The 26,640-nt window shown below is 48.0% G+C and overlaps 9 protein-coding genes across 9 annotated transcripts; 2 read left to right on the top strand and 7 right to left on the bottom strand.

Annotated features, from left to right (window-relative positions):
* Positions 1 to 903: 903 nt before the first annotated feature.
* Positions 904 to 1,409, bottom strand: FPRO_11767 (uncharacterized protein; the record flags this gene model as incomplete). The annotated part of the gene is made up of 2 exons (XM_031221278.1): positions 904 to 1,212; positions 1,263 to 1,409. The coding sequence occupies 2 exons, from the start codon at positions 1,407 to 1,409 to the stop codon at positions 904 to 906; spliced, it is 456 nt and encodes a 151-aa protein (XP_031086853.1).
* Positions 1,410 to 6,580: 5,171 nt separating this feature from the next.
* FPRO_11768 (uncharacterized protein) lies at positions 6,581 to 8,674 on the bottom strand (the record flags this gene model as incomplete). Its single annotated transcript, XM_031221279.1, has 9 exons — positions 6,581 to 6,893; positions 6,945 to 6,998; positions 7,053 to 7,118; positions 7,166 to 7,523; positions 7,573 to 7,772; positions 7,821 to 7,996; positions 8,049 to 8,298; positions 8,344 to 8,477; positions 8,525 to 8,674. 9 exons carry the CDS (start codon positions 8,672 to 8,674, stop codon positions 6,581 to 6,583), a joined length of 1,701 nt encoding a protein of 566 aa, XP_031086854.1.
* A 1,391-nt stretch (positions 8,675 to 10,065) lies between these two features.
* FPRO_11769 (putative cysteine synthase B) lies at positions 10,066 to 12,011 on the top strand (the record flags this gene model as incomplete). The annotated part of the gene is made up of 7 exons (XM_031221280.1): positions 10,066 to 10,258; positions 10,308 to 10,500; positions 10,563 to 10,689; positions 10,740 to 10,830; positions 10,879 to 10,939; positions 10,995 to 11,355; positions 11,403 to 12,011. 7 exons carry the CDS (start codon positions 10,066 to 10,068, stop codon positions 12,009 to 12,011), a joined length of 1,635 nt encoding a protein of 544 aa, XP_031086855.1.
* A 270-nt stretch (positions 12,012 to 12,281) lies between these two features.
* Positions 12,282 to 14,079, bottom strand: FPRO_11770 (uncharacterized protein; the record flags this gene model as incomplete). Its single annotated transcript, XM_031221282.1, has 3 exons — positions 12,282 to 12,935; positions 12,985 to 13,787; positions 13,839 to 14,079. 3 exons carry the CDS (start codon positions 14,077 to 14,079, stop codon positions 12,282 to 12,284), a joined length of 1,698 nt encoding a protein of 565 aa, XP_031086856.1.
* Positions 14,080 to 14,621: 542 nt separating this feature from the next.
* Positions 14,622 to 15,968, bottom strand: FPRO_11771 (uncharacterized protein; the record flags this gene model as incomplete). Its single annotated transcript, XM_031221283.1, has 6 exons — positions 14,622 to 14,959; positions 15,006 to 15,176; positions 15,230 to 15,324; positions 15,373 to 15,575; positions 15,627 to 15,872; positions 15,936 to 15,968. 6 exons carry the CDS (start codon positions 15,966 to 15,968, stop codon positions 14,622 to 14,624), a joined length of 1,086 nt encoding a protein of 361 aa, XP_031086857.1.
* A 1,302-nt stretch (positions 15,969 to 17,270) lies between these two features.
* Positions 17,271 to 19,289, bottom strand: FPRO_11772 (uncharacterized protein; the record flags this gene model as incomplete). Its single annotated transcript, XM_031221284.1, has 2 exons — positions 17,271 to 17,765; positions 17,814 to 19,289. The coding sequence occupies 2 exons, from the start codon at positions 19,287 to 19,289 to the stop codon at positions 17,271 to 17,273; spliced, it is 1,971 nt and encodes a 656-aa protein (XP_031086858.1).
* Positions 19,290 to 20,107: 818 nt separating this feature from the next.
* FPRO_11773 (uncharacterized protein) lies at positions 20,108 to 22,139 on the bottom strand (the record flags this gene model as incomplete). Its single annotated transcript, XM_031221285.1, has 2 exons — positions 20,108 to 22,009; positions 22,059 to 22,139. 2 exons carry the CDS (start codon positions 22,137 to 22,139, stop codon positions 20,108 to 20,110), a joined length of 1,983 nt encoding a protein of 660 aa, XP_031086859.1.
* Positions 22,140 to 22,869: 730 nt separating this feature from the next.
* FPRO_11774 (uncharacterized protein) lies at positions 22,870 to 23,880 on the top strand (the record flags this gene model as incomplete). Its single annotated transcript, XM_031221286.1, has 2 exons — positions 22,870 to 22,929; positions 22,984 to 23,880. The coding sequence occupies 2 exons, from the start codon at positions 22,870 to 22,872 to the stop codon at positions 23,878 to 23,880; spliced, it is 957 nt and encodes a 318-aa protein (XP_031086860.1).
* Positions 23,881 to 24,296: 416 nt separating this feature from the next.
* Positions 24,297 to 26,332, bottom strand: FPRO_11775 (uncharacterized protein; the record flags this gene model as incomplete). Its single annotated transcript, XM_031221287.1, has 11 exons — positions 24,297 to 24,484; positions 24,532 to 24,577; positions 24,632 to 24,828; positions 24,879 to 24,970; positions 25,019 to 25,261; positions 25,309 to 25,404; positions 25,451 to 25,616; positions 25,664 to 25,819; positions 25,866 to 25,935; positions 25,984 to 26,188; positions 26,244 to 26,332. The coding sequence occupies 11 exons, from the start codon at positions 26,330 to 26,332 to the stop codon at positions 24,297 to 24,299; spliced, it is 1,548 nt and encodes a 515-aa protein (XP_031086861.1).
* Positions 26,333 to 26,640: the final 308 nt, after the last annotated feature.

The following is a 26,640-nucleotide window of genomic DNA, read 5'->3' on the forward strand; positions in this document are numbered from 1 at the left end:
AATTCCTCAACGGTACGCTGTGTTGCCACTAGCGCCAAAACTATAACGATATGTAACAGACTTTTAGAGCCATCATTGCTGTTTTGCAGTCTTCAGTGCAACCGTCGGGTTTTCGGTTCCCCAAGATGAATACGTATCTGGACAACGGAATTGGTGCCGGATCCGGCCCCACTCTCGCCCCGGACACCAAACGACCATCAAAACTTGGTGTAAGCGACAGAATGACCTAGCATACACGTCAAAGTATAAAAACAGACCTCCATAAAGTCGTTGATCCAAGCACAGGGATCGAAGCATCAGTTTCTTCTTCATGAGTTTGCTGACAGTGCCCAATCTAACAACGTTTGGACGGTTAGACTTTACAGCAGAATTTATATTCTGTTAATCCCGAGACTAGCTTTGATAATCGCAAAAAGCTTCAGCATTATAAAAATAGTTCTTTTTTTCTTAGCTGCTAATGATTCGCAGTTTGAGCCTAATTTAGCACAAAGGTGATACCAGTATCGGGCCAAGATGTTGATTATTAGTCTCTAGCAAGCCCGCCATAGTCCATACGTCGCCTTGTAAGCTAGCTATCTCAGTAGACCATTCACTGAAATTTGTCCGAATATTTCATCCTGAATAGAAAAACTTGATTGCCAGTTGTCGTTCTGCCCTTTTCGGAGAGTTTCATGCGACGAAGCTGAGATAATGCAGCAATGCAAAAGGATGGGTCCTGGGGAGATGGCTGAAGGCAAAGTCTGGGAAGGGTATTCGAGAAGCTGGCTCAGTCGCTATCAGCTGACAGCGGGCGACGGCTGTCGATGGTCCGCAACCAGCTCGAGTCATTACATGCTCTGAGCTCAGGTCAGTTACAGGTTCCTTCCTCTACACAAGGCAAGAAAATTCGGGGAATTCACGGGATCAAGAAATAGGAAATAACGTAGTATACCTGTCTTCAGACACATGGGACAGTTCGCACAGCATATCACCGTGTTCAACTTGTTGAAGAACCTCGTGTACGCTCGTGTTTTGGCGTAGCATATCAAGAATGACATCCGCTTCTTTGTGGTCTCGTAACCGTAGCAAGTCGACAAGCCTTTTATATTCCGTCTTTTCAGTGTGCAGATGCTCATAGCGTTGCCGCAACTCGTGATCTTTATTTACGGGCGCATAGTTGCAGTCTGACCCAGCGCGGATGCAGCCTTTACAGCTTGGTCGATTCCCACTGCACTATTATGAACGGTTAGATACCAGTTTGTACGCGGATCTGAGATACTAACCCTGATCTTTCGCTTTCGACAGGTTTCACAGGCAGTCGTGACGCCGACTCTGGGGTAGCGCGGGAGGACGACGCGGGGTATAGGGGCAGAGGGAAATTCGGTGGCAGGGAGGAGAGCACGTTGATGGCCTTGGCTCAAACCAGCCATTGCCTCAACTATCGGGAGTCGTAGTTCGAGGAAGATTAATGTTTTCTACCCTAAAAGGTATCTGTTCCGGAGAATATTGGGGAAACTACATCAAGTCAAACAAATACCCGGCTCGGTGGATGTGAGGGGATATCAACACAATCTGACAATTTCCCCTTCCGACCGCAGTAAGGGACTTATGTGAGACCTCAAACCCCATCATTGGCCACTTACTCGCTCCGTCATCATTTCAACATCTCCGAAACATGCCAACGACCGCATATCAACCCCAGTCTTTTCTCTGAAGAGTGCATGAAAGTCCTCCCCCTTCAGCATGATCTTTAGAGTAACCAATAGTATAACATTGGGCTTTGTCCCTCCGATAGAGATGATTGGGCCATTCGCTAGTCAAACTGTAAAATGATCGTCATAATAGCCGCATATCCTAGAAATGCGGGAGGGATCCGACATAATGACTACAAAACGGGTTATCTTGATATTACCAGGGGTTATACACTTTAGGTAGTGGGACGAAAGAGTCAAGATGATATATTATTGGTGCAGAGAGCTTTCGGGAGAGGGCCGCTAGTGGTATACGGCACACCATGTTGACTGACCGCGGCTGTCAAATGGGACTCCAAGGCAAATGACACGCGCAACATCACCCTGAGAAATAAAAGTGAAATACGACAAAGTTGCTCTTTGCTCATTTGAGTGCGGCACGACCACACTTTTGACCGTTTGTGTTGCGTTGAGCTCCATTTCAGCTCAACAGTTATGCACCGTACAGCCCGTTACTGTACCGCCCCCTGTCAGAATGATGAAAGATACAGAGGTACCCAGATTCTGTATGGTGGTTAAAAGCTCTAAAACAACGATTAATAGTTGCTAAGCTCGTCCTTAGTCTTGATGTTGAGCATGGAGTGAGCACCACAGGGAAGACAATTTCCAGCCGATGAGTCCCCTGTAAGATGCGTACACAAATGATATATCTAGAAGCCTTCAAAAGAAAGGCATTATTGCATATTAAGTCTGTCTACTTGCCTATTTATCCACCTCAATTATTACATGTTTTATGTAACTTAACATGCCATCTTCTGCTTTGAAGATCGCCTTTCTATTCTCATCCTGCATTTAAATTTCAAGCCATGTATACCGCACTTTATACAGCTTTGATCTCTGATTTGGAAATTACATCAAGTATCCAATTCGAAGCTTTACTCCCAACAACTCCAATCGAGCAACTGATATATCCTTCTGACATGACCACAAATGCATTGATTGCATCAATCAAAGACAAAGAACTACGTTTCCATCGGCCCCATGTCAGATAAATCAAAGCAGTCACTGAAGATGGTAAAACCGTGTCATTTGCACGTTGGTATATATGGGATCATGACAGGGCCTTTGATGCTTGGTGGGCGACTTTCGCCTTTAATCCACCCGAAGAGCTTTCGTCTCAAGACATGAATGTTGACGCGGCCAAAGCCTTCTATGAAGGAATTGGCAAATTGAAGAAGAGAAAAAGTAGGAGTAAAGCATGTTTGTGTTCGTCAAATTTAGCACCAACTCAAAAAAGATGTCCAGAATTAATGTCACACAGATCTTCCCCTCGTAGCCACTCACCCAAATTATCAAGGCTCTGGAGCTGGCTCACAACATGTTAAATGGGGAAAGGAGTATGCTATAGAGCACAGACTTGATATCTATGCCGTATCTACACCTGCATCCTTGAGTTGGTATGAGAAATTTGGCTTTCGAAGTATCGACGACTTCTCTACCGACATGACACTGATGGGTGGAACGCGAGAAGACGGTACCTTAGGCATATACACTGCCACGTTGATGAAGCTTACTGTATCGAAGTAAGGGCGGCTTGAGATGGATGGCTTGGGGAGTGTGATTCAAAGGCTCACTGCATTTTCAATCATGTGGGGAGAACTGATAACCGGTCAGCAGTGACTGTTCAATGAATCCTGAACAATTTCAAACAAAGACCTATGGTGTCTATCGATAAACCTATCGTACAAGGGAGTTTAGCTCCTCGTCATCTTTGGCTTGAAACGACTCGTCTTTCAACACTTTCCTCGCTTCATTGAGGCCCTGTGACCACTTTACCTCCCCTTTCGTCTCCAAAGTCTGGTTGCTATCGCGATATGCAATTCGCAACAATACTTGACCTAGCTTGAGAAGGGTTCTTGGCCATAACCCAGGGTCATCACGATACTCGGAAAATGTTTGCTCTGCCTCAGTCAGCTGTTCCTGCGCATAATCCAACTGGCCGAGCTCGAAGGCAAGGCTTACAGCTTTATACAAGGATAGACCCGTCGTGTAATGGCTGTTGTCGCCAAAGAGTTTCTGATGGTGCTCGAGACCTTCCTTGTGGATTCAGAAGCCTTCGTCGCGAGCCCCCAACGCCCATTGAATATTGCCATAGTACCATCACTCTCAGTCCTCTGGGCTAACGATGCGACGCAGATCTATCGAAGAGCATCCCTAGGTTGCCCGCCTCAGTAATCCAGAACAATAGTGTCTCGTTGAGAGAGAAACCTTTATGGTAATTCTGCATTTCATATCAACACACATGAAGCTCCAGGTAGATACCTACATGCTTGCCTTGGTGACATTATTCTACCCCCTTCCCAATCTTAATTTCGTCACCAATTACTGCTTTCTAAAGCCCATGGCCCTACATTGGACCCTTAATATCCCTACTTGTATGGCCATAGTACTCGCTATGCTAACATTGAACCTAAAGCAGGCTATGGCTTCGACGTTCCCTTGGGTAAGCGGCTTGTGGCGAACAAGCCCTACAACAATGGCAATCAAGCTTGAGAAAGCAACCATTACGCAACTTCTAGCGGGACTAGAACAAGGCTAAAGGTCATCCATAGTCACTGGACTTGTGGAGGTAATCCGCCATCGTTTCCCTTAATTGCAGAGGCAGAAATTCTAAAACTTCTCTCATATAGACCTATACCGCGCGAATTGAACACCTCAACTTCGAGTCCGTGCCATAACGCAAGTCAACCCAGACGCAATCTCCATGGCACATAAGAGAGACGCAGAACGGTCTTCAGGAGCTTCACTTGGTATACTACATGGTGTGCCCGTCCTTGTGAAGGACGTATTCCTGACCAAGGATGGCTGAGTGTCAACAAGTGAATCGTTGCCGTTCCGCGTCTCTCTTGTGTGCTATGGAGATGGCTGTCTTGGATTGACTGAGGCTGTGCCAGCGTTCGAGGCTACGATCATACGCCGACTCCGCGAGCAGGGCGCGGTCCTTCTAGGCAAGACCAACCCGACAGAATGGGCCAATTATAGATCTCCAGGGCGTGCTTCTGGAGTTTGATCAGGTGTTGGAGAGCAGTGCCTGGCGCCTTATCACCAAGACCAGGATCCTTCAGGTTCTTCCTCAGGAAGCACTATCGCTGCGTGCCTGGGCCTGGCAGCAGCAGCTCTAGGTTCAGAGGCCAAGACCAGTCTTCATTGAATCCGCAAGCAACCATCTAAACTAAAAATGGCAGACATCAGGAAGCCTGAGCTCCCCTGCCCAGAACCCCGCTGTCATTAGCATCAAGCCGACAGTTGGGCTTACTTCGCGGCATGGGGCCTATCTTGTCAGCGAATGGCAAGACTCCCCCGAGTTTGCAGGCTCAATAGTACTGCGAAACAAGATTGGGAAGCAGGTTGCCGAGCTTCTGGATCGCACAGAGTGCGATCTTATTTTCACTCCCTCAATTGACACAAGTGCTAATGTTGGAGGTTGCCCTACCATTGGCGTTCCTCTTGGGTTCTATCCAAAGGACCACCCCATTGCATGTTGCAAGTCTAACGGACTTGTGACGACTGGGCCAAACGTTCCGTGAGTATTCTTCCCAGATTGCCTTCTTGTAGAAAGTCGCTGATTCTGGTAAGCTTTGGTGGATTATTTGTCGGTCGCCGATGGGCGGATTCGGGAATCCCTCGGATTTAGTGGGAGCGGGCAGCTAATCTGACTGAGTTTAATTAAATATCAAGAAAACGTGAAAGTCGATCGTATTAGGCCGAGAACTAAAAGAGTGTCTCATTATTTGATAATAAGGCATTTCTTTAATTACATTACACGCTTTCATAGCGGCACCTTTAGCCCTCCCGCATGCTTTGTTGTCACTTGCTCTTGTGGTATAAATAAAGACATGCCCCAAACTGCCCAAATTGCCCAGACTCCAACTCTCATTGTCAAACGTCGAAACTCTGTCACATGTCACCCAAATCAACGCACTAGCCCTACCTTCTCCATGGCTGTCAAGTCGACTGTGAACTATCTGGCGCCGATGGCCCTGTGGGAAGATATCAAGCCGTATGAGATAACGGGTAATGTCTCTGCTGACGTGCCGAGGACCAATTTCAGATTTGAACCACACGCGGTTGAGATCCAAGATACTAGGGCCCTGTCATCAAAAACCTCGTTGAGCACCCATGGCTGATTGAGCATAATGGTCTATTGTAGGTATCTTTCCATTGCGTGTATAGGGCTCCGTAGTCTCTTGTCCTACCACCCTAGAATGAAGGTTCGTATAAGAATGAATTAGCCTGCCTATTGCTGACCAGATGTAAGGGGGGACAAGTCCATGGCCAGGTCCGCTTCGGACTCTCGAAGTGCTTCCAAAATGCTGGCCATGCTTTTGCAACCATCCAACACGACATGGAAGAGCCCAAATCCGTCAAAGTAGTATATCGAAGGGGAGGATTGCGACAGGTGGTCGACCTGCATTGGGAGCTCTGATTCATGAATTACATGTTGCAAGGTGCACTAAAGAAGTACAACGGGGATCCAACTAGCTCGAGAGTCTGACTTCGGTGGACGAACCTGCTCTGCAATGGCGAGCGTCAGTCGAGGCGACAAAGGGTCCTCGGACACTTTTTATGTATGCAAATACCAGACTGGAGGGTGACAGCGTATCTCTAGTCAGGTACCCAGAAACTAGAGAAGGTCTGATTCAAAGCTGGGTCGAGAGGCAGTAATTCTTCAATAATGATATGTTACACAGTAGCTGTGATAATATTGGTTTGAAGAATAAAACAGTCTTCAGCTGGCCAGGCCTTCATGTTTCTTTTCCAAACACCTATTGGAATTCCCTTGTCTATAAAACCCGAATGATAACATCCTTCCGCGAAATGTAATCATGCAGTCACAATCGTCACAGCCACTACACTGCGTTTTTCTCTCTCTTCTCATAAGCCTTACGGCCTTCCTCCTTGAGCCGAGAGTCATCCGGCCGAGTGAGATCAACCTGTGGCATTAGAAAAAACGCCAGCACAAATGCAAGGCTTGCGACGCCTGCGCCTATAAGGAATATTATGCGAAATCCTTGTCTGTAAGCTGGGATGAGAACTGAGCGGATTCTTTCAGCTTCGCTCGGTGAGACTGTATCTAGAAATGTTTGAGGGTTTCCAAGCAATGTCTTTGAGTCATGTCCGTCTAGGTTTAGGGAGGATAGAGAGCCTGCTAAGACGTTGTTCCTAAAGGAATGTTAGCGAATATTAGTTAGAATATTTCTTGACTCGACATACAGAACTGTCCCACAAACTGCAAGTCCTAATGTTGCTCCCAAGTTTCTCACAAAACTATCATGTTTGGTCAGATTTATCTCCAGATTACGTTGTGACTCTGTCACTTACTTGCGGAATGATGTGACAACAGCCATATCACGCCTCTCGACACCAGCTTGCGTAGCAATGAGTGCACTATCACAGTCAGTCAAGCCCATCTGGAGGCCACAATTTCAACTCACGGCTGCAGCGTATTACCAACACCCACTCCAATAAGTACCGAATAACCAATTTGTTTCCCAACACCCGTATTCTCATCAAGAGTTGACATCAAGCCAAGACCGATCGCCCAGCATAACCAGCCAAACAGGATACACTCACGGTACCGACCGACCCAGTGCACAATGAGTCCGGAAAAAGTGCTACTGGCTGTCTGGAGCAGTGTGATGGGGAGAAGCATTACTCCTGATTTGGTGGCGGAGTAGCCGTAGACGAGTTGGTAGAAAGAAGGGATATAGTAAACTTGCATGACAAAGTTCCAACCGTTGATAGCCATGGTGAGGCATGCGCCGTTGACGATCTTCGACTTGAAGATGTGCACTAAGTCTATGTCAGAGAATGTTTTATGTTGTATCATGGAGCTTCTTACATGGTATCAATGGATATCGAGGGCCTTTCCACTGCCAGAGCATGAAAGCAACGGATGCAGCCGTGCCCACTACCAATGTTGCGATAACCTGAGCGGAATTCCAGGAATACTCTTTTCCTCCCCAGGTCAATCCAAGAATAACGACGGTCATTCCAGCTAAGGCAAGGAATATGCCCAGAAAGTCAACAGCTTTCAGCTTGCTATTCATTACGTCAGTTGGGACCCTAGCATTTCCCACTGGGACTCACAGTCTCCAGTCTCCTTCGACTTTCTTCAATGGCATGAAGAACAGTACGCAAAGCGTAGTCAAAAGCGTCAGTGGTAGTTGCATCCTAAAGATCCATCGCCATGAGTCCGCAGAACTCGACGAGAGTGCACCTCCGATGACAGGGCCTATGCCATTTGCGAGAGCAACGACGGCACCCTTGGAATATTGTTAGTCTTGATGATACAAGCCTTGATTATAACGAACTCACTAATATTCCTTGATACTTCCCCCTCTCTCGAAGAGGGACGACATCGCTCACTATGAGCTGCGCCACAGTCATAAGTCCACCTCCTCCAATACCTGTAAAGGCTCGGAAGATCGTGAGTTGCAAAACAGACTGCGCCAGGGATGAGGCCAGTGATCCGACAAAGAATATTGCGAGGCCTAGTAGTAGGATGATCTTACGAGACCAGATATCGGATAGTCTCCCATACATGAGCTGCCCGACTGTTGAAGTTCTGGTATCGTTAGCATAGTCCCGCGCCGGTACTGATGATGCTCACATGAAATATCCGCTTGCTATCCACGAGACCTGGGCTGTTGATCCCAAAGCATTTCCGATGATATATAAACTGGTTGCCAGCATAGTCTGGTCCATCAACGCCAGTAAATCTACACTTGCGCATGCGAGAAATATCTATTGATCCAATTAGTATATCGTCCTCATTGTTGTTTGGGACGTACTGTAATGATGGCTCGCTTTGGCACATAGTTTGTCTGCTCATTGAACTCGTGGGCCTTTTCATTGTCCCCTGAATCGACAACAATAGTGTTCGCGGAGCCCATATCGCGGCTCATGACCGCGTTGGCGTCTTGTTCACGATTTTCGGCCATTGTGTATGGTGTTGCGACGAATCCACCGTCTAAGCGCCGAGGTGGACGAGAATGCAGTGGGAGTTCCTTTAATGCTGTTGGCAGAATGTAAGCCACCTTGGCGAGTCTCTTTGTGGCAGCGTTCGACCTCCCTCAAACTTGCTCAGGGATCGACATTGCGCAACCCTTTTGGCTGAAACAAGGTTATTTTCCCCGTACACCGCTTCGACTACCGGTCAACTACCGTGTCGTGTACCTTGAGCCATTATTGCCCCTTTTATCGTTTTAAATGGCTCTTAATCAAATTAAAGTGTCGTAGACTAAGAAAGTCTGGTGCGATTGGCTCTTAAACTGGCGCGAAGGTGTCATCGCTAGGGCTAGGGATCGGCAACTAAGGTTGCAACAGCGCGGGTTTTGCACAAAATGATGTTGCAATCCGGACTAAATACGGCTCTCAACACGCCACTATACTCTCTCATACGAGCTAATTGAGCATGTTTGCGAAAATTCGCGAGAAACATGCTCATTGATGACTCTTGAGGCTTTCACGATGCTGAACAGACTTTCTCACAGGTCACTCTCAATAACAAAGGCTTCTTCGCGAAATAAAAACAAGAGCATTACCAAAGTTTTGGAGAAGAAAACAAGAGCCGAAACAAAATCTATCAAGGTGTTTCTAGAAGGAGTCAAATTATGGATAATATTAAGCATCTCCACCTTGAGCCGCGTAGATGGAAATCTATCAGGGTCCTTTTCCCCCAAGGCTGATACAAGCTTGCGGGAATAACCGAGGCTATTGCAAATCCCACTCAAGAGAAGGAGTAAAAGTTCCTTGTGGGAGTAACATCTGACCAATTATCTTGCCCATATGCATGCAATCCCATGAATAGCACCACCCTGATGGTCAATTTCTGGTATGCGCCACCTCAAGTCCCCAATGCATCATCGAAACAAGCATCAAGAACCTTAATGACCTGCTTTACTAAAGCAGCTCTATTAGCAATTCGTCAGATCAAATCCATTTAGAGATGAAAATCTGTCGATCAGTAGGAAAATTCAAGTAAAACACTTCAACGAGCTTCCCTTTGGAGCAACTTCACTTGGTGACCCCCATTTTCTCCATCCACGATGGTCACTGGATCTGCCGAAGTTCTCAAGAAACGACTCATGCAGTCTTGTGGATATCAGGTCTTCCGATTGGTATACCGTTACACTTGAGCAAAAGATGCGTTGTTCGGCCAGACATCCCACGCTTCATGCAGAGGCAGATCAAAGCCTGCTGCCGCCCAATGATCAGTTCGAAAACTCTAGCAAGCCTACGACGTACGATCCCTGATTTATATAGTGAGCTTGCACCCAGAAGATCCGTTGGTTCTACTTCTGCAGTCTCCAAGCCATAACCTTATTCCAACATGGCCAGCCCCAACCCCCTCAACGTGTACAAGGGACAGGACTCGATCCAGAAGTACTTCGATCCAGAATCAGCACCGCCACTACCGCTTGTTGAGATCCCCGAGTTGCTTAATCCATATCGCCAAGATGGAGTGCGTATCTATGCCAAGATGATGACTATGCATCCTGCGAACAACGTCAAAGCGATGCCCGGTACGTAGTCTTATTCTGGATTTTCCATGCTTGGCTTACTGGTAGATAGCTTTGAACCTTCTTCAAAATTGTGTCGTACCCGGCAAGACCAAGGCGGTGGTTGAATACAGCTCAGGGTCGACTGTCCTGTCGATGTCATTGATTTCACGAGCTATTCATGGTGTCGATGACGTTCGAGCATTCCTGAGTAACAAGACGAGCTCCACTAAGCTTAGGCTGATGCAGTTCTTTGGTATTGATATGTAAGTTACCAGATCACCCATTGTTATCAGGACGGGGTTTCTCTAACCCTTTGTACCTATAGTACACTATTCGGTGGCCCATCCCAGCCAGAGCCACTTGACGAACGCGGTGGGATCAGAGCAGCTCAGAGACTTGCACAAGAATCAGATGCAGCTGTCATCAACCCAAACCAATATGAGAACGATCTTGTAGGTCTCTGGTCATTCGCAAGGAGAAGCCAGTGCTAACATTAGCACAGAACTGGAATGCCCATGTCAAGTGGACGGGCCCGCAAATCTATAAGCAGTTACCGGAAATCAACGTCATCTGTGCTGGCATGGGAACCTCAGGTACGCCAACATGCTGCCTTATCGAGTTTGTTAACTCATGAGAGATAGGTACTATGACTGGACTTGGCACATACTTCAAAGACGCAAAGCCTACAGTATATCGACTTGGGTCAGTAAACCCAATATTCACATGATAACATCCACCAATACTAACTATGACTCAGAGTTTGCACAGCTCCTGGTGACCGAGTCCCTGGCCCTCGATCCTTCGCTCTTATGGCCCCCGTCCAGTTCCCCTGGAAGCGGGCAGTCGATCATATTGAAGAAGTCGACTCTCACAACTCTTTCTCCTTGTCGTTAGATCTCTGCCGAAACGGCATCGTCTGTGGGCCGTCTTCTGGTTTCAACCTTAAGGGTCTGTATCAGCTTATAGAGAAGCGCAAGACTGAAGGTACTCTCACAGATCTGGCTGGACCAGATGGAACTATTAACTGTGTGTTCTTGTGCTGTGACCTACCATACCAGTACATCAATGAGTACTTTGACAAACTTGGAGAGAGCTATTTCCCCTCTATCAAGAATGAGGTAGGTTATATTGAGGTCTTACTACCAACGAGCTAACATCGGTACAGGACCTTCTGAAAGTTGACTTGTATCGATACGACGAGAAGTGGGAAAGATCAGCATCAGAAGCCCTCGATGCATTCTTCGATGTAGACCGAGGAGCACTACTCGACATGGTTCTTGCCGACCCAAAGATTGGATCTGTCAACACCGTTGACTTACAGAGCATTCTGAGATCTAAACAGGACACTACAATAATCGATCTACGCCAACCTGACGATTTCAGCATGTTCCATCTACCAGGCGCGGTCAATATGCCTTTCGTACACGACGGTACCCCAAGTCCATTCTCCGATGCCAAGCTATTGGAATCACTATGGAAGAACCTCGAAGGCGCTTTCAAGGCTCCCGGAGCAGAAGTACAATCTCTTCTCAGCGGAAGAAGAGTTCTTCTCACATGTTACGATGGTGATAGTGCTCGAGTTGCAACCAGCGTCTTGAGGGTCAAAGGATACGAGGCAGATAGTATCAGAGGTGGGTTCCAAGCGCTGAACAAAATGAGACAAAGCTCAAATCAAACGCCGGTGGCTGGATCCCGAGAATCATCGCCTTGGGTGGATTTGAGTCAGGAGGCGCTGAGCGTTGGCGCATCACAGTCTGCTCGCGTTTCGCTATAGCGGTTTTACTCAGGATTGATAGAGAACACCTAGTTTTGGCACTTGAGACTAGCAGATGAGGAATGATTTCACTATATTTGGGTGTCCTGTACACTGTGAAATACTGTCAATGATATTGCGCCGACAAGTCTCTTTCCTCACGGATAATGCCCCGAGTTTGAGCGAGCCATAACGCCATGAATGCAGGTCTAGAGCCTAAACACTATGCTTCGAATGCATCTATATATAAAGTGAAATCCTTTTCACAACAGAGGTCAGGTCGCGAGAAGTCTAGCTCACTCCCCAGGCCCCGAGAACATTCTTCTTTCCCTCGCCCTTTTCCTTTAGACTCCCATTCTCTAATTTTCTAACTCTGTTCACGATCAATCCCACAGATATAGGCCCAATGATCGTACAGAGCGTAATAGCCCAGGTAACGATCAGAAAGATATCTGAGGACTGGCCACCCGCCGTTGCACCAAAGATACCTTTGCTTTCAGCCAGTGCCGAGATCAAATATCCGATCTCACCTCGAGCTACCATGCCAATGCCAACGATACATGCTGGATACAGAGACAAAGCCTTTTCAGGTTTAGGTGTCGAGTTACGTACTTGAGGAGGCGCCTGAGACGTGTCTGCGTCAGTAACGGGTTCCAAAGGGACAGCATCGCGTCCTTCTCCTTCCTGTGCGGCACCAGCGCCATCGCTGGGGGATGAGTTCTCTGCGCATTGAGCACCAGGCACCAATCCTTTAGAAGATCTTTTGAGCTTGGGCGTAAGCTTATGAGAAAGCTGTATAAGGGCCCGGAATGGATTCGTGAAAGACACGAGCCAAAGACCGCAGGCAAGCTTAGCAATTATCATAAGGATAGTGTAGATCACGCCACGCCATGCGATGGGACCTGTGAATAGTTTTGTGATGGGGACGGAAAATCCAATAGAGGCCTGGTCCAAGTCAGATTTGTTTGGAATGGACTAAGAGTTGGGAACTTACGAAAAAGAAAGGCTTTAGAATGTGTTGAAGGGCAGGGTCGTAGTAATGATGAAAGATCTCGGCACCTGAACCGCCTTCCATGACCTTTGGGAGAACGTTACTATCTGGAGCTGGGTCCTGGGTTGCCAACTCTTCGGTAATCACACTTTCTCCCGTAGCTTCAGTGGCATTGGTGCTGATCTCTCGAGTTTCGAGATGAGGAACATCGGAATCCCACCAACTGATAGTTGCACCAGCTATGTAAGCTGCCAAGAGACTTGAGGTGCCTGCAAAAGTCGCACCAATGACTATCCCGAGGAGGTATCCAGTATGGATGACAAAAGCAGTCTGGCTCATAGCGAAAACATTTGAAATTCTAGAAGTCGGATTGGCGTTTCGGAAAGCGTTGAGTCGAACAGTAAGCGGTAGAACGATGAATCTGCAAAAAACAGGAATGATGATAGCAAAGCCAAGAGAAACGACGACAGGTCTGACGACTGTGATGGCAACAAAGGTATCACCACCGAGGTTTGAGATAACCTGGACCATGATTAGGCCTATGACATCATCCATCATGGCAGAGCTGGTCAAAACAACACCGAGACGCGTTGCAGAAAGACCGCTTGTGCCTAGGATAGTGAACGTCGTACCGAGACTGGTAGAGCACAAGGCAGCACCAGCGGCAAAGGATTGCAATGAGGTTGCATTAAGCATGGGCATAACTGCAAAAGAGAGGCCGATTGGAAGAACAATTCCAGTCGTGGCCACGATGGATGAAAGACCAAGATTAGCCTTGAGAGATCTAAAAGATGTTGACAGACCGCCTAGAACAAAAATCAGAATAACAGTCTATGCATCAAGAGGACTTCATTTACCTTCAAAGACAAGAAGGATGAGCCCAAGGTATCCAAGCTGCACTATAGCATCCTCAACCTCCCGAAAGAGCCATTTTGCACCTGGTGTTCCCCAAGCTATGCCTAGCGCTATTTGGCCAATTAGACCGCAATAAGCTATTTTATCGAGACCATAATTAATTAAACTTAAAAGAAGAAGAAAGCTTGACAGAATGGCTATGACAGTTATAGAAGGCTCGTGGTATGGAAGTGAAGCTTCCATTTTGCTGAAGATGATGTCGGTTGCATTTTGATTGTCTGTTGTGGAAGCAGGTTTGGATATGTCGGGATTTTAATTCTCCGATTCGGCTCGGGAATAAGGGGATGGAACATGTGAGATGCCGTAGTAGAGCAAAGTACACGCGCCCTCAACCATAAGCGCAATTCATAAACTGCGATCTCTAACATATGATTCTGATAACTAAAATGCGTGAAATATATGTGCAGTCTTCTTTTTCCAACTTGTCTTCTCTTCTCTTTACATCGTCTCATTCTCTGTTATCCTAACCAATTGCATCATCTGTCAGAGGACGGCCGCCCTACGAGTCAATATCCATGACTGCCAAGACAAACCAATGCATTCCTTCACAGGGGGTGAAGGATGTTGGTCGATTCTGGATAATTTATGCTTTCCCCCCTGCATTTTAACCGAACATCGTTCTTGTCTCTCACTCGCAGATTTTAGCTCACCCTGAATTTCAAGTCTGCAAATTAAACATGGGTTCAACAGTGTTATTAGTTGGTTTCTATGGACATGATCTCATTTTATACAATCGTCCTATCCTTGGCCGCTACATCGAGACTAACAAGCTCGATATCGCTTCTGTTGCTCTTCTTATCACTCCAACCTGCCGTGAGCTCCGGCGAATGTGATCCTGTCCATGGCCCAGGACCGGGGTCGCCTTCCAGAGATGGTGTTTCGTCGATTTCTTCGAAGCCACTTTGTGCTGCTCTGCGAACTGGTGCGCCAGACGAGTTGTTTGGTCGGCCGGATGTGTTGTAGTTGTAATCGTACTTGGAGCCCTTTCTACGAAGATACGGTCGGAGAGCCGGAAGGCAGGCGATGATCAGGCCGATGAAAACATCTAGGCCACTCCAAAGTTCTATGGTTTGTTAGATGAGCTTTCCTGGAACAGTGATACGGCTTACCAATCGTTGTGATGGAACGGAAGTCTCCGACATTTGTGAGTTGAATTGTCAAGAAGCGCGTGAGCGAGAATGCAATGTCGATTATTCCGAGAAGGAATACGCAGTAGACACCGATCTTGACTCTCTTTCGCATGTTGAGCTTATACAGAACGAGCCATGGCAGAGCAAAGACTGTACAGCTGTTAGTCTACCTTAGACATCATCTGAAAGGCCACAAGACTTACGCAAGAGACTTCCAACAAAGTGCAGCGTCCAAGCAACCTGAAATGTAGTGACCAAGGCAAAATCGTCACAGAATGGCTCCGGTCCCAAGATTGACCTGCATGTGGGTTAGAAGAGTTGATGAAGGACGAGCTATACGGCGTACCAGTTTCGTTTAATCGGAAAACAGAGGAATAGCTGCAAGCATAGTGATACGATCAATGCGCATGCACAATAGGCAACTACACTCCAAAGAATGATCCTCCTCTTGGTCATGAACGGTGGGAACAGCTGGAGGTATACGACGAGAAGTGATGCCTTGCAGAGGTAGAAGGTCACGAAGAAGGGAATGACACTGGCCCACATGTACTACAATATCATCAGCTTTATGTTGTTTCGATTCGTGAGGACGATACTCACCCGCAGCACTCTCGATAGCTTCTCTGGTGGGACATCCCAATTAACAAGGGTGTAGTTGATCTCGGGCTTCAACACATCCTCCTTCATGTAAATAATGTCGAACGACGCCGTAACAAAAGCCGATATCCATGCTACAACCCGTAACCAATCTGCAGCGACGAGCTTTTGTTTCTGTATGACGAGTCGCAGGTAGATTCGAGCACCGATGATGGCAGCAGCCAGCGCAATAAGGCTGAAGTTCACTGCCTAAAGTGGTGGGTTAGAGGCTAATTCGATGGGTTAATTTAGGGGGTTCTAGGGGAGACTTACCAGCACAGTGGCGCCCGACGGCGCAGGAACCATTGTGAGACTCCAGACGAAACTACAGCATTAAACAGAAACAAAACAAAAAGCAAGCATATAAAGAGCGTTTATGCCTTCGGTTCGGACCATGTAATGCAATGTAACAGAATAGACGAAAACGCAGAATGATCGTCACGAAAGTTGCTGGGGGACAATGACGATAAAAACCCTAAATAATGCTGGCGATAGCTCAGCCCAAGGCTAACCCCGGCAATCGTGGACCTAACGGAAAATCCCCTTCTTTTGAGCTTGACTGTAAGCTTATCAAGTGGCGCCGCTAGAGGCTTCAGGCTGAACATTTAGAGTTCACGCTAAGGGCCACTTCACTTGAACTGGAATCTCGTTCCGCCGCGAGTTCAACGCAATGTCATCTAATCATCAAGCCCTGTTTGTTCAGTGGGAGAAAGTCGCACCATTGGCTTTAGTCCAGACTTGCGGCGGAACCTAGAGATCGAAAAGCCTTCATTCCGAAGGATGAGTAGGGCTGAGCTGAGTCGGGACGAGAACAGGATCGACGGTCGACCTGATGTGATGTGATATCAGTCGATCATCCACGTTTATTGCCAAGAATCTGCATGAGTCGTAGATCTAGCCACAACTGAAGCGAAAAAGCACATAAACAACAGAGCTGAAGAGGAACTCCAATCAGCAAAGTCATATCATGAGAGGGGCACTCTTCGTCTAGGCAAAAGGGCCATTTTGCAAAGTCCCCACGGACAATGTCTCATCATCGGAACTCTTGTTGGTCTTTTTCCGACTAGAACGAACAGATGGTCTAACCAGAAGTCCCTACCCCTTGCTCACAGTTGCAATATCGCCGGCTCACTTCTGGGCTGTTATCACCAACAAATGTCGTGAAATCCCGCGTTAGTGTGCTCCAGAACTGGCATAGATCGATAGGCGGGTGCAGCGGATCCTACCCGTTGATGCAGATATGTGCCGGGTCCTCCTTGTTAATATTGGCTGACAATCGCATGCGCACCAACAGTCTCCCCGTACCCCCGATAGGCCCGAAGTCATAAACGAGCATAAACGAGAGCAACCATTTCGCGTACCTGTTGGTTCTGCAGAGGAATCCTTGTGATCGGCTGCAGTCAGCCGATAGCTTGTGCAGCGGAACCAGGGGGCTGACTCGATCTTGTGTTTGCTTTGTTCTTCGAGACTCTGCAGCCAACAAGACTATTGTGACGCTTTGTATCAGCACATCAGTTCATATTGTAAATTGCTTCAATTATTAAAAGTTCTATATGTAATGTAGTGACTCGTATACATCCCCTATCAGCCCATCTGCCCAACCCGGGCCTAATGCTTATGAACGCAAGTGCCGCGCTTTCGAAGCTTGGCCGCATCGGCCTTGGCTCTCTCTGACAACGCGTTGGCGTTGAAGCCGCCGATAGTTCGACGGGCGAGCTTAGCGCTGGCCTTGTCATCGTTAGGGAACTTGGCCTTGACGCCAAAGTTCTGCCCGTCAGCCACATAAACCACCTCACCGCCGACCATGGTAAGCAGAACCTTCTGGCGGCCGAGTTTGGACTCGGGGACCTTGAAGAAGTTGTTTTCGAGGATAATAATGTCTGCGAGCTTGCCTACCTCGAGAGAGCCGATCTGCTTGTCGGCGCGGAGGAAACGGGCGCCGTTGATGGTGATGGATTGAAGAGCGGATGTGCGGGAGATTCCGTTGCCGGGAAACTTTCCGTCAAAGGGAGGGCCTTGGGATGCGGGGGAGTTAGGGTTCTGAGGATCACCCGAGCGTGTGACGGCGACCTTGAGTGCGAGGAACTCATCGAGAGGATCAATCTGTTTCCGTTAGACATGTCTGAGACGCGAAAAAGTGGCGATACTTACAGGCCAATCGCTTCCATAAACAAGAGGCCGACCCGCCTTCTCAATCTCGGCCCAAGCCTGAAGATTGTCCTTTCGGTAGTCGGCAAGAGACTTGAACGTGTTGGGGATGTAGAATGAGCTGAGCTGTGCCCACTGGTAACTGACAATGGGATCAACCTTGAGCTTAGCAAAGCGAGGCCAGTCCTTCTCATGCGACAACTCATCGTGAGCGAGACCGAGACGGAAGTCCTTGCGGGGGTACTTCTTGCGGAACGACTCAGCAGCATTGAGACCGACACGGACAGCAAGATCACCGTCGACATGCAATTGAGCATCAAAGCCAGCAAGGAAGAGAAGCTCGAGGGTCTTGGTGAGAACAGCAGGGTTCCAGTAAGGGTTATTGAGAGACTTCTTATCAGGAGCCCATTTGCCATCGAGGTTGGAGCTGTTGACGGGCGCCCAGTAGGGATCAATCAGAGCAGCGGTGTTGGCAGGATATGTGATGACACCGTCGATGAAAGCCTTGATCGCCTGCCACTTGAGTGTAGGCTTGGGGCCAATGGCCTTGTTGTCGTGCCAAGGAGTCAGCTTCTTGACGACGTCCTTGACGAGCGCAGGAACACCATCAACTGACTTGGGTGCTTCAATGCGGTAGTCGAAGTACGCGCGCGCAGAGAGACCATCCTCGGCCTTGATGGTGCTGAAGAGAGTGTGATGCTCCTCACCAGCAGCGGCTTCCTGGAAGGTAGTGATACCAGCCTCACGGAGAAGCTTGAGAGCTGCGCGACCAGCCTGGACGTTCTCCTCGGCGGTGGGAGGAGGAGGGCCAGCAAGGAGGGCAGAGGCGCCATCTGAGAGAGCGCCTGAGGGCTCCTGGCTACCAGGAAGACGGACAATCTTGCCATCGGAGGGGTCCTTGGTGCTAGAGTCGATGTCAGAGAGCTCGAGGGCGCGCGAATTGGCGAGGACGGTATGGTAGTCGCTGGATCGGATGATGATGGGACGCTTGGTGTTGAGCTTGTCAAGCTGCTTCTTTCCAACATTTCCGCTCTTCTCAACAAGACCAGCATAGTCCATGTTGACAACCTCAAGCCAATCATCATCCGTCTTGCCAGTCTCGCCATCAATGCAACCCTGGATGTGCTCTATCACATCCTCAATTGGCAGTGTCTGGTAGCTCAGATCGCACTTGAGAAGAAACAGGCCACCAGAGAGAACATGCATGTGAGAATCGACAAGACCAGGCATGGCCATCTTTCCCTTGAGATCGATGACCTTTGTGTTCTTTCCAATGTACTTGTCGGCGGATTTCTTGCTGCCGACGTACTCAATCCTCCCACCGCGCACAGCGAGAGCTTGTGCATGTCCGTTGGACGGACACATGGTGTAGATCTCGCCATTGACCAAGACCACATCTGCGGGCTTGACGACGGGCTTTACAGCGCTCGCCGTAGCGAGGAGTGCGCTGACGCAGAGAGTGAGAAGACCACGAGCCATGATTGAAGATGTCGATGATGGTGATCCCCTTCAATTGAGCCTGACGTGAGCGACGTAACATTGGTATAAGTACTACATTACTCAATGGTCCCTGCACTACAAGCTACCAGTAACATGGGGTCTCCCCCAGCGGAGAGTTCGGCTAGAAGACCACTGTAATGTTCCATGCCCAAAGAGGGTCAGAAGGCCGAATTCCATGGTGCAGGGACTACAGCAGATCGTGGTGATTCCGGCGGCTGCATCGCCTGGAAATGGCTAAGCCCAGCGGATGCTTCCCCCCAAACAGACAAGTGGACACCAACAGACCATAGTTAGTAATGAATCCATAATAGTCACTTACTGCAGGGTCTAAATCCCTCAGAAACTATTGATCCCTTTCATCCCACTGCCTCTGCGTGATTCGCTGCATTGTTTACGACGATAAGATGGTGCTGGTGGGATACTCATGTTGCGACTCATTACCTGTGAACAGTATAGTCGTACGCGATATGATCTCTGTGGCGGAAACTCTCACGGGTCTAGATTTGAAGACTAGACGTTTGCGAATGATTGATTCGAGTACCATGTGTCGTGAGGCGCGTTGTAGAGTTTGGGCTACATCTAAGGTTAACTAATAAGTTAAGGTTGCGGGTATGTAGATCCACGTGAATGACACTCGTAATACGACATCACTAACTTCCATTGACTTTGTCGCACGCGATCAACAATTACAATTACGACTCTGGATATAAACAAAGTTCAATTATAATACCGTCGCGCCTCTATTTGCCCGAAACATCATCATTATGTAAGTCACAACTAATCGCAACCTGCAAATTCTATCCCATCAAAGTCTCATAGCCATTCTCCATCATGACGTCCATCCAATACACATCCTGCTTCTCCTCGTCCATGCAAGACCACGTCTTCTTGACAAGCGTCAGCATCTGACGAATAGGCTTTGCGGCTAAAATATTTTCAAATGCAGAAAGACGTGAAATGATAGTCTTTCTGGCTTGCAATACATCTAGACCAGCCAGAGGCACTCTGAACCTTGTACTAGTCGCGATGCTTGCCACGGGAGGTTGCTGTAGATTCGAAATCCCGCAGTATGATCTATTCAAAGACATCTCGCTGCAGATACTCACGAATAGCAGTGGTTGGATAGACCGGCTTCTAGACGTAGTCGGGATATCCTTGACCAGGTCCAGCACGTGCAGGGCTAGACAAGTCAGCCACGTATCTGCCAATGTTCTATCATCAGGGTAGCTGCTCGCAGCATCTGGAGATCCTGACTGGAATGCCTGGTTGTTTGGGCTTCCAGATTGTATGTAAGGTCCCAGAAGATCCGGAAAGTTGCGATACAACTGAAGCAAGCCCGTACATCTATAAGCTTCAGCAATGCTGACCAGATGGTTAGCTGGAGTCATGTCGTCACCAGCATCGACAATATCGTTCTCTGTGGGTAGTCTAATTGCGCACAACTCAGAATGCAGCTGTTCCGAGGCAATCATAGCTTCTTGAGCACGCTGGATATCCTCCTGGGAAACAAATCGCCGGGAACGGATCCTCTTTCGTTCCTTTCGTACAAGACTTCCTACTTTGGCGACGAGCTCTTGGACTTCGATGCCAATTCCTGTCTGCGGGTGAGGCATACGCGGTTCTTGCAAGTCAAGACATTCTGGAGGTACTGGTTGAGGCTGAACATGTCTTGTGCTTGAATCCACATCCGTGACGAAGGAAAGCAGCATTTTCCAGTAAACAAGCGAGTTATAGAAGAAGAATTCCTTCTTCTTGTCGGCAATTGCAAGAGCGTCGCCACGTGCTTCGGCGGACTGAACCATTCGAGATAGAACTTCGAATTGCATTTGGCCAAGACTACCGGGATCATGCCACGAAAGGCTCATCCCCAACATGACTAAAGCTAGTAAAGATGAAGTCTCAAGTTGAGAAATCTTGGCTTCTCGTGATAAACAGATCATGGCTTGATCTCGAAGCTGGCGGCCGACTGGTGTGAAATTCGGCGATACTTCGGATAGACAAGCAGCTGCCATGCTTTGCGTGATGTAGTAAAGTGATTGAGATCCAGACCACATATTCGAGATGGTAGTTCGGTATGGGTTCATTGAACTGTCATAGCAAGACATCATTCCGCAAACCTCCTTGAAATAGTACTCTACCAAGACAGATGAATAGTCCTGAAGGGCATGCGCCAGAGGCATCTCACCAACACTCTCGACGGTTTGGTTTTGAGGCTCATGTCTAGTCAAGGCTTGTGAGGTCGCTTGTGCTGGTGGATACTGCTGTGTCGGAGTAATGGTAGCGACAGGCCAAAGTCTCTCATCAGTGGACCCTTGGCCTATGGTATCAGGTGTCTGTCCAAGAGCCTGTTCCGGATATAGCTGTAACACGTCATCCGGGAATTGCATGAGAGGCAAAGCTGTATCTAGTGTTTCCTGGCCTTGCGTATCGACACATCCGGGATTCATAGCATCGTTGAGTTGATCCATAAGTTCCGGGTCATAGAAATTGTTGACGAACTGCTCAGCCGGCTGAGTCTGATAAGGCACGTATGCCGAGCTCGGCTGCGGGTCAGCATTGACATCACTCCTAGGTGTTTCCACAACATCCTTTGGAGACTTGGAACCAGCTTTCCATCGAAGCGGCTTTTGATACCCAGGACATGGGATACCTAGTCTCACACAGCGCGAACACGCGGGCTTGGACTCATCGCACTTGAGCTATTTAGGGGTCAGGCAGGGTTCGGATGGGCGGGAGGGGTAGCCATACTCTCTTCGATTTGCAGACGGCACAGCCAGTGCGTGATCTGGTGATTGTTTTTGGTGCTGGTGCGTATGATGAGGACAGCATGACGACCCGTTTGGATGTATCCGCGTTGATGAGTGGAGATGGCAAGGTGCAGATAGATGGAGTGATGTGGAGTTAAGAGGGGCTCCCATCACGTGACGATACTAGTGTCCGGATATGGACTCGGCTTCAGCCTCGAGGTAACATTCCAGCGTGTAAACCATTGTGTACTGTAATGCTATGAACTAGTTCCTAATAAAGCTGTCTATGAGTTACGGGTTGGTTTGGCGACCCAGGGGACAAGAAAACAGCATATATGTTTCCCGATGAACTACTAGTTTCAAAGTGGAACTTAGCCTAGATATATCCGTCCCCCTAAGTCTCCAAGACATCTCGGCTTTCCCAAGCAAACCTGTCTCATGATAATATTACTAAAAGCATACACTCACTGATCAAGAATTGCTTCTCTTATCTTGTCCATCTCATTTCACATCCGATCCGAAGCAATGGATAATATTCCCAAGGAAATCGCCATCGCATATTGTTCCCGAGACTCACGATGCTCCACCAATCCTTACCAAACTCGGTACTAATTAGAGAAGGAATTCAATACCATAAACGGAAGTCCTAAGCAAATGCTATGCTATGGCTACGGCACAGGATCACGGCTACTGTCACCTGGCCTTGGTTATCTGAAGACATGTTTGCCGAGGGGCCCAGGTTTCACTTCACCTATCTTTTACCAAGGGAGCCCGCGCTTTGATGTTGCTCCAGCATCGAAATCTTATCAATCATGGCTGTTACTATACCAAGTCCTTCATTCAAGGTGGCTCTTGTACAGATGAAGCCAAAGGTCAGCCACCAACATATGATCCCTTTATTTGACTGACACTTATATGCTAAACAGCCCCTTGATGCTGAACATAACTTTGCACATGCTGCCGAGCAGATCCGCATCGCTGCTGATCAGGGTGCTGCACTAGCGGTACTGCCAGAATACCATCTTACCGGATGGGTCCCCGAAGAGCCATCTTTCGCACTCTCCCCTGCGGACGCTGGTAAATATCGAAAGAAATACCAAGACCTCGCTGCCGAGCTTCATATTAACATTTGCGCTGGCACATTTGTTTCCCAAGCCCCCCAATCCGATGATCAACAAAATGCTGATGCCAGACCCACGCTGTTAAATACGTCGGACTTCATCGATCATAACGGAAACCTCCTTGGCACTTACACAAAGACGAACCTCTGGATACCAGAGAGACACACGTTAACATCATTTGTCGATCATGCTAAGAACATATCCAAAGATGATTACACTGCCCCCAATCCCCATCAAGTCATCGACACCCCTCTCGGCCGAGTCGGTATCCTCGTCTGCTGGGACCTTGCCTTCCCAGAAGCCTTCAGACAGCTCGTTCTGGCGGGCGCCAAGATCATTATAATTCCTTCATACTGGACGGCGCTTGATATGTGCAAAGATGGTCTTGCATATAACGCCGACTGCGAGAGGATGTTTATACAGTCTGCTCTAGTAACCAGGGCATTCGAGAACACTGCCGCTGTTATTTATTGCAATGCCGGTGGACCGGCGGGAGAGGGCTTCTTTGGCTGTAGTCAAGTTGCACTCCCTATTGTTGGAACGGTGCCTGGGAGCTTTACCGATGGCGAGGAGGCTATGCGTATCTTGGATGTCGATATGAAGACGGTGGACATTGCGGAACGTAATTACCAGATCCGACAGGACTTGGCCAGGGATGATTGGCATTATGGTTACCTCAAGAACACGGTCGCGAGGCTATAGGATGTAATACTTGATACTTACTTAGTAACTTAATGTCAGATTGTGCAGTTCTGTCTCAACCCCTCTCGCATGTAACCAAGCGGCCATACACAGAAAAGAGATTTAGTACCTAGAAATTCAACTTCTCCGTAGATGCAATCGCCTGCGGACAAGGTTGCTGATAATTACCACATTAAAGACCGAGGCGTCGCTTATTGCATTCTTATCTCTAAACATTAGGCCGATGGAGAGTCATTTGATGTCTCATAAATATATTGGTAAATTATTACAGTCTGTCCATGTCGCAATAACCTCGAGAAAGATACAGCTTTTAATAGAATGACAAAATCCCACGCTCTTTAACTAAACCAATACCAACACATCAAATCGCTACCCACTATCCTAGCATCGCTATACAGTAATCCCGTGAAGTACGCTTATTCATCGTGCTTCGAGGTTGAGCTAGAGGAAATTTCTTTAGGGCCCCTCTGTGACACTGTATCTGTCACGGGCAATTCTTCCCCCAGAATGCACTCAAGCTTAGGTCCCTCATAAGATTTTCTCTTTCCCAGCCAAAGAGCCGCTACAAACACGACGAAAATGCCCAAAACTGCAATCACATAGTCTAAAGCTGTTAGCTTGTGGCCAACTTGTTTGCCTGGAGTGACTTACTCATGGTTGATACGTTGACGGGAATTGCAGGAGGGAAGCAAAAGAACTGTTCAAGATATATCAGCATCAGGTCTCAAATCCGTCAAAGTGAGATACTTACAATAGAGGTTACAGCCACAAAGATGACGGCTGTGTAGTTCGCGACGTAGCCTTTGACACGGCCAAGAGAAAATTCAGGGGGCTGCGAGAGCACCATATGTCGACCTCGAATCAGAAGGATAAGCACAGGGGCTGCGTATGAGAGATTGAGGAATAGTGTGCAGCTTGCAATATAAGCATTGAAAGCAACCTCGGGGCCTTCAGGTACATTAGTGGTGAGAAGCAAATGGTTCAGAAAAGAAACATACCCAGATAAAGAAGTCCGAAGAGAAGGTTGAATATAGCCTGCACGACAATAGCTCGAACAGGAACGTTGAGTTTGGGGTGAAGATGCGAGAGACTTCAATAGTTAGCCATGTTTGTACAGGAATGGAGATAGGATGCTTACTATCTGGAAAAAGGAGTACCACCGTCTCGTGCCATGGCCCAGATAAGACGACTGCCGGAGGTAACACAGCCATTGGCACCGTTGACGAAACACAGTGCAACGGCAACAGTGAGTACGGTTGCAGCAGCTCGGCTGTTGGTCGCTTGCAGTATCATCTCTGTAAGAGGGCTTTGAGTAGGCGATGCGAGCAGCAGATCAAGGTCGACGAAGCAGAATAGCATGACGATGATGAAGAATATTCCGCTGAGGACAGTTAGGCGGAGACTTTTAGAGGGTTGGTCAAAACTTACGTAACGCCTCCTACCAAGACTGCGGCAACCATGGCTTGGGGGGCATCCTTGGATGGTCGAGGCATTTCTTCAGTCATATGTGCCACAGCATCCCAACTTCAGCATGTCAGCTATGCCTGGTAGAAACAGGTGCACTACTTACCCAATGAAGCTCAGAGCTGACTGCAACAGTCCAAGCATCCAAGCCGTGCCATCACTCCATCCAGTGGTATTGGAGAAGTTGGTGAAGACGAACTCTGCGTCAGTCTTTGGAGAGGTAGCTAGAAGGACGATACTGATGACGACGACGCTGAGCAAAGACCAGTACACTAAGAAAGGTCAATTTAAATGGAGGCACATGTGTAGCTCGACTTACAAGCGCCTTCGTTCCATCGGTTCAGGATGGGATAGCCAAAGATGTTGAGGAACACGCCAACGATGGACACAGCGACGAACATCAAATACGTACTCCACTGGGTAATTTCGTAGCTACCTCCAGAGCCAACGACAGCAGCCGCAGCGAGGAATCGAGCTATAGTATGTAAGCAATTGCTTTGTCGGTGACGTTAGTTGTATACCTCCGAAGTAGGCTGCAGTTGTGTTGAGAGTCAACCAGCCAGCAATATTTGTCCATCCGACGAGGAAGCTCTGTTAGAATTAGCGATATGCATAAAAGGTAGTCTTCGTAAATCTTACATTGATACTCTTCCATTTCTTGGATGAAAGAGCAAAGGAATAGTGATACTGTCCTCCAGCTGTAGGATATAGAGAGGCCAATTCTCCAACACTTGCAGCCAAGCAAATGTTGCAAAGAACGCAGAAAATAAAACCATAGACGAAACTAACAGAGCCACCGGACGGCATTACTAGACCTATTGATCCAGCAAGAGAAATCCATGTACTGCATTCAATTAGTTTGCGACTTTCATGTGACGCGACGGCACCGTTCTCCTTACTTGAGAATGGCAAAAGCCATGCCGATCATGGTGATCTTTGAGAACCTCTTCTGGAGGTGACCCTCCTGGGCCGGTGCATCGCTCACCATACTTGCTGCTGTCAATTGCGGTAGAGTACAGACGAAAGGGAACAGAGACGAGGTTTAAGCTTTTACCCCAGACCAGACCTGATATAAAAAGCTGGACGTTGGTCTTATCGCGCGCGTTGGTCGGTAACTTACTCGCGACGGGCGCCCAATCAGCGGGTAAGGAGCCTCCGCCTCCGCGTTGCGGGGGAAATTGATCAAATGATGGGCTAGACCAGAAGTGGTAAACAATAGCTAAGGAAAACTGGCATGAGGCGTATTTTTAGGTTCCATTGTCCCGTATTTCTCGGCAGATAAGGCTACGAGATAAA

This window comes from Fusarium proliferatum (genome assembly GCF_900067095.1).
Source record: "Fusarium proliferatum ET1 genome assembly, contig: FPRO_scaffold010, whole genome shotgun sequence".
NCBI lineage: Eukaryota > Fungi > Ascomycota > Sordariomycetes > Hypocreales > Nectriaceae > Fusarium > Fusarium proliferatum.